The sequence below is a fragment of the Tenrec ecaudatus genome, chromosome 2, assembly GCF_050624435.1.
Source record: "Tenrec ecaudatus isolate mTenEca1 chromosome 2, mTenEca1.hap1, whole genome shotgun sequence".
NCBI lineage: Eukaryota > Metazoa > Chordata > Mammalia > Afrosoricida > Tenrecidae > Tenrec > Tenrec ecaudatus.
Window position 1 is genome coordinate 30,321,342 of NC_134531.1, and position 6,420 is coordinate 30,327,761.

Below are 6,420 nucleotides of genomic sequence, written 5' to 3' on the forward strand. Positions count from 1 at the left end.
GACTGTGCACGTGGTCTTCCCCAGATAGGACACACAGAAATCAAATGAACGACATCTGTGGGAAGACATGGTGGAGAAGCTTAGTATCAGCAGCTAAATCTGGGCCAAGGGCTGATCCTGGAGCTAACCACCAGTGCTGATATGTAAGTTCCGTTTCAAGCTGAAGAAAATAAAAACAAGTGGGCGAAAGCCAAAATACCTCCTTGCTTTTGTCGTGAATTTCAAGAACATCTCCAGATCAGATTTGCTGCACGGCACACTAAAGACAGAAGACCTGCTGAGCTGGGGGGTGACATCATGGACACCATTCATGAAGAGAGCGAAAGGTTATTCAAATCAGAGGAGAGAAAGAAAAGATGGCAGTGGATGTCAGAAGACTCCGAAACTTGCTCTCATGGTGGAGCAGCTAAAGCAAGTGAAATATGAAGAGGTCAAAGACCCGAACAGAACATTACAAAGGGCAGCTGGAGAAGACAAAATAATCATTATCGTGTAATGTGCAAAGACCTGGCGGTAGGAAACACCATGTTCCCTGTGTCTTAAACTGAGAGAGCTCGAGAAAAAACCGCAAGCCTCAAGTTGAAAAACTAAAAGTCTATATTCCATTCTTTAACAATCAGCTCTAAGCCACAGATTTCTCATAGGAAAATGTACACACAGAATTGACCTCGAGAAGCCTAGTTTAAGAATAGCTGCAGTAAGCCGCATATCTCTTGGGGATTTTTTTAGCAGTGTGGTCTTTTTGGGTTTGTTTGAGTTTTTGTTTTTTGGGGGGGTGGGGGAGGCTGTTAAAATCTGGAATGGAAGAGTCCTAAAAAACCACAAAGTTCTTCAGTCTAAGTAGCAAATGTGTAACTAGACTAATTGCACTTTAGATAACAGCAGGAAGGCAACAATGTACAAGACCTTCCAGCACGCTCCTGAATGCCAGCTCTGCGGGAACCAGTGGACGTTGTAACACACAGCCTGGCCTGAGGGAAAGGGCGCAGGGGCTCCATCTCTCACAAACGCACATCCGTCAGCACGCAGGGTCAGCGTTAAGCACGGCACCTTATCAGACCAGTCACGGACTGGCGTTTGTGGGGAGAACTCTACGCTAGATCATTTTCAAGTGCCCTTCAAAGGGGACTTTGCCTGTTTCCCTCCTGCAAACAGCGCCCCAACGCTTCCTTTCTAGCAGAGCGTCTCTGGGCCCACACCTGGCAAAGACCACCTGCCGCCCAGAGGAGGCAGCCTCGGCCTGCTTACCGGCTCCGCTCGTAGCTTCGGTGGCGAGAGGGCGTCCTCCCCCGGTCGTGGTCAGCGCGGTAGCGGCTCTCCTGCCTCCTCCGGTCAGGGCTGCGGCCTCGCTCCCGCCGATCCAGGGACCGGTGCCGCTCGCCTCGCCCGTGGCTGTGGTCGCGGTGCCTGTGGTCCTCGTAGCTCTTGAGCCGCTCTGGGGACCTCCTCTCGCTGGGGGCCTTGGCCAGTGGGTATGGAGGGAGGTGTCTGAAATGGGGGCTGCTGCCGTTGTTGGCGCTGGCGGGGAAGGAGCTGGTGCTGTTCTGGAAGCTGCCGAAACTGGGAGGCGGGAAGTTGTGGTGGGAGTAGCCTGCAGGGTACTGGTAGTTGACCTGCTGTGGCATGACCGGAGGGGGCGGTGGGTGAGGCATGGAAGGAGGGGGCATCAGAAAGGGGTAGGAGTTTTGCCCCGGAGGGGCTCCAGGGGCTGGGGGGTTGTTGGGACAGGGCACAGGGGGCGGCATGGGGGGAAAACAAGGGGGCACCGGGAACGGGTGCCGCATCTGGTGGTTTGGGAAGGGGGGCCTGACTGGGCAGGGGGGCAGAGGGCCCTGTGCTGACGGAGGCATGGGTGGGGGGAAGGGTACGAAGTCTGGGCGCGGGGGCAGGAAGTTGGGGGCCGGAGAGTTGGAGAAGGTGGTGGAGGGGGCACTTGGCGGTTCATATTGATATTGCGCGGGCGGCTGCTGAGGGTGGAGCAGCCTCAGATTCTGGGGCCGGAAGGCTGGTGCCGAGGGTCTGGCTCCATGTCCTCCTCTCCCTCGGGGACATCCTCTTCCTGGGTGGAATGACATCCTATGGCTTTGTTGGAGAGCAGAAAATAGGGGAAAATGTTATAAACAAAGTAATACCTGACCATCCTGATAACTGAATGACAGACCCCTTAGTCAGTCTCTGGAATATTCCATGCATCTAATCCTGGGTTCTCGGTAACCTAAGAAACTCCAACCCTCTGCCGTGGTCAAGCCCCTGTCCCTGTTATTCCTGTGTGCTGCTCCCCCTCCAGTGCTCGGCCTGCTCCTGGTCCCTGCAGGACCTGACGGCATGCTTCTAGCCATTCGGCCTACGGCTTCTCCATCAGCGGAAGCACCTTCCTCCCACTCAGCCCAGATGCCATGGTCGCTCAGTGACTTATTTCTAGCGACCTTCAACTCTACTGGCCCCACTTTCATCGTAAAATCCTGGCACACTCTCCACCTTCAACGCATCCAACCCGCCCTCTTCGGTGGACTGACTATAATGTGGGGCAGTAGAAAAGCAGTCCCCTGGACAGAGTGGTGCCCCGTAACGGCAGGGTCCTGGGGCTCCAGCAGGCCCACAACCCTGCATGCTTCTGAAACTAGCTACGCACCACCACGACCTCACACCTGCAGCTCCTTTCTCAGATTCCCAGATCCCTCTCCCGAGTCAAGGCCGAAAGCACCCTGAGAAGTAAGCTCCTGTCAATGGGCTGGGCCCGGCCCACACACTGGTTGCTGGCTGCTGTTGACTAGATGCTGACTCATGACAACCCGTGTGCGGAACAGAACTGCCCCCAGGGGAGTGCCACGGCTGAGACCTCTCCCAAGCGGTCACCAGCCTGTCTCCTGAGGCCCTGCTGGGTGGGTACAAGCGACAACCTTATAGCAGCTAGTCGTTGAATGCTTCACCGCCTGTGCCACTCAGCATCCTGCCCAGCTGGCCCTCTTCTCGATTTCTCCAGGGGGTTCCTCCTTACACTGTGCATGGCCACGGGGCCCCCCAGCCTTTGGTATTCTCAGGGGTCCAGCCTGGGCACTAGGCTCACTTTTACCGAAGGTGACCCTACATTCTTGTGTTGCTTCACTTACCGCCCGTTTGGCAGCAACTGCAAAGCTCCATTCTCCAGCCCTCAGATTCTGAGCTCGAGACCCAGGCTGCCATCGGTCACCACACACCGTCCATGCCATCCCTGTCTCCCCAATGCCCAAACTCGGCATAACCTATCCTGAGAGAAACGATGGGCCTCTTCCTCCAAGACGAGGCTTGTTTCTTTTTATGCTGACTTATCTCAAAAGGCGCTCACTCAGGCCCTTGTCACATACCTGACAAGTTGTTGTTAGGTGCCAGCAAGTTGGTTCTGACACACTGCAGCCCTATGTCCCACAGAAGGAAACACAGCCCTGTCCTGTGCCATGCTCACCATTGTCCCTAAGTTTGAGGCCACCCATACAGCCACTGTACCAGCTCATCTTGCCGAGGACCTTCCTCCTTTCCTCTGCCCCTCTCCGTCACCCAGCACGATGGCCTTCTCCAGGCACTGCTCTCCCGGACATGCCCAAAGTGCGTGAGACACATGCTCGCCACGCTTACTGCCTCCAAGGAGCATTCTCGAAGGGTGTGCCTTCTTTATGTCTGTAAGCTAAGTATTTTTAAATTCCTGTTCCTGTTCCGTCATAGTTCTTTCTAGAATTCATCGACTTCACACAACCATCTCTTGTCTGATGACCCTGCTGGCCTTTCCAAACCACGATCATCCCCAATCCCTTCGTTTGGGGTCCCTGCTCTGAAAACACTGCTTTTTCTTGGCAGTTCCTACAATAACTGTAATCTGCCAACTAATGAGTCATTCTGACTTTAAAGTTGAGGTGCACCTCGGGGCTGGGGGTGCCATCAGAGCCCAGCATGGGGATGTCTCATTAACTGGTCTGTGTGTGGCCCACGCACAGGGAGGCTTCAAAAGTTTGTGGAAATATTCCATATTTTTAATTCCATTTGCCCACAAACGCTTTGAAACCCCATCATCTACGGTCCACTGTTGAAAGACTACACCCACTTCCATCACGCCTCACTTCTCTTGCCCTCCATGGTTGCCTGCTCCTCGCGGCATCCTTCCAAGCAGCTGCCAGTACTCACCAGGTACTGCCTTGCATCCTCCTGTGCTGTAGGGACACTCACATCTTCCAGAGACTATCGATTCTAAAGGACACAAAAGAGAGAGTCTACATGAGAGTGACTCACCCAGGTCAAAGCAAACCCGGATGCACAGCCACCCACAGCATAGAGCAGGGCTGCCCCATAGGGTTTCCATGGCTATCTTTACGGAGCAACTAGGGGATTAGAACTGCCAAGCACTTAGCCATCCTGGCACCACACACCAAACTCAATGCTGACTCACAGAAACCACCCTGTGGGGTTCTGAGACTGTAACTCTTTACGCGCGAAGGTAACCCAGTCTTTCTCCCTCAGAGTCGCCGGAGGTTTCAAACTGCCGACCTTGCATATTGCTGCCCAATGAGTAACCACGACACCACATGGCACCCAAGGGGAGCACCAAATATGATCAATGATTACAATCCACTCCACTGCCCTCATGATAAACTGGGGCACAGACAGCTAATCAGACCACCACCTGCTCCTTACCAACAACAGAATTTAATTCAAACTCCATGCTGGGCGCCGGCGACCTCCACAGCCGGGCACCGCCAGTCCTTCTAGGCGTACCCTCCAGTTTACCTTCCCACAAAGTAATGATCACCCCAGATTTTCCCACCTGCCTAATGTAGCAAATGCAAAGTGGAAAAATGGAATGAAGAGAAAACAAAACTGCTCCATGTGTTGAAGCCCCCTCGTTCCACCAGTCAACTCCTGCTATTCTTTCTAAAATCCCTTTGCCCAGTGAAGTCCTTCTCATCTACCTAGTGCCAACACGGCCTCTGCCATGAAGCCCTCCAAGGCTGTTCCTCTGGAGTCCCACTGCTCTTAGACTAATCCTTCTTCTAGAAGAGCTACAGACAACTAGTCTGTGTGCATGTTTACATCCTCCACTCCTGAGTGAGCTCCTTCCGGACATGGGTTGTTGATGTCATCACTTCTGTCTTGCACAGCTCCTCGAAGACAATAGGCAGTGTTAACTGTTCTGTCATCCAAAGTATGTGTCTCCATGGTATTGTCATACATTTTCCTTACGCACCCACCCACACCAAGTTAGCAGAAGCAGACAGAAAGCAGGCCTTTCCACGGACTCCTGCCACAGTGGGCAGTCTCCCGGCTTACAAAAACGACAAAGGCGCACTCCGTGCAGCACTGGACAGCGCAGAATTCCTATACTAATGAAGGTCACTGGTATCCAGTCGATTCCAACCTGCAGTGACCCATAGGATACAGCAGAACTGTCCCTGTGGGTTTCCAAGGCCGCAACTCTGCTGGAGCACCAACCCATTCCACCACAGAGTCCAAGTGCGGACCTTGCTGTTAGCGGCCTGGCATTTTAACCCACTCTGCCACCAAGTCTTTTTCCCCAGACAAATAGGTCTTATGAAAATGACAAACTCAAGAAAGCAGGTATGCACAGGGCACAAAGGGACCAGATGTATGTCAAAGTAGAGGTGGACAAGGGACTTGTACAGGTGTTGTTAGAAACTGTGCGCCGATTAAAGAGACTGTGCACCTGTGTTACGGATGCAAACTCTTAACTCCACAGGAAAGCCCTCCAGGCGGGAACGTCACTTTTCTGCGCCTGCCCGTTCTTGGGTTGCTGTTTGCACGCAGGGAAACTGAGGGAAGTGCGCTGAATAATTAACTTCACTGCAGGTAAGAAAAAAAATTTTTTTTTTGCAAAGTGCAAAGTTTGGCTCTGTTTTTATTAAGAACTCTGTCTTTCCCAGTTACGTCGCTGGCTGATGCTCTTCTTCCTACTGCTCCGTATGACGCGCTTCCCCGCTGCCTTCTCCCGCCAGACTGGGCGCCACATGATGGAGCCCGGCCTGGCCCGCAGCCTGCGCACCACAAATGAATGAAAGGTCTCATACTCCACGGCTATGTGCTGGTGGGATCCGAGCCTCCGCTTGCTTTTTCGCCCTCACAGATCCTAAGAGGGGCTGCCCGACCCCAACTCCCAGGTGCCTTTCGTGCCCAGCCCGGGGCTTGGGCCCCGTTTCAATCCGGACACTCGGAAACGCGCCCTCTGCCACTACCCACGAGGCGCCCCTTTTACCTACAAAAGGCTCCCGAGCCGCGCGGCCGCCCTCAGAGCAAAGACACTGTTAGCAGGAGCCAGGACAGGGAAGCGGCGACGCCTCCGGAACAGGAAACCTAGGGAATTAAATAGCAAACCAGAGCAAGCTGGGCCACGGGAGGGAACCGCGGCGGCTCGCGGGAGCAGTGATTGGCGCTTCCGGC

The 6,420-nt window shown here is 53.9% G+C and overlaps 1 protein-coding gene across 6 annotated transcripts in view; it reads right to left on the reverse strand.

Moving 5' to 3' along the window:
* The window catches only part of DROSHA (drosha ribonuclease III), a 147,961-nt gene extending 141,593 nt beyond the window's left edge, over window positions 1–6,368 (reverse strand). For 3 of the 6 annotated variants that reach the window (XM_075540898.1, XM_075540897.1, XM_075540893.1), the window contains exons 1-4: window positions 6,240–6,361; window positions 5,690–5,826; window positions 4,156–4,218; window positions 1,249–2,082 (exon numbers count right to left, since the gene is read on the reverse strand). In XM_075540898.1, coding sequence (XP_075397013.1) covers window positions 1,249–2,082; window positions 4,156–4,172 — 851 coding nt within the window. In that variant the 5' untranslated portion in view covers window positions 4,173–4,218; window positions 5,690–5,826; window positions 6,240–6,361. Of the gene's footprint in view, window positions 1–1,248; window positions 2,083–4,155; window positions 4,219–5,689; window positions 5,827–6,235 lie in introns of all 6 variants that reach the window. The other 3 variants (XM_075540894.1, XM_075540895.1, XM_075540896.1) reach the window with 3 other exon arrangements.
* Window positions 6,369–6,420: the final 52 nt, after the last annotated feature.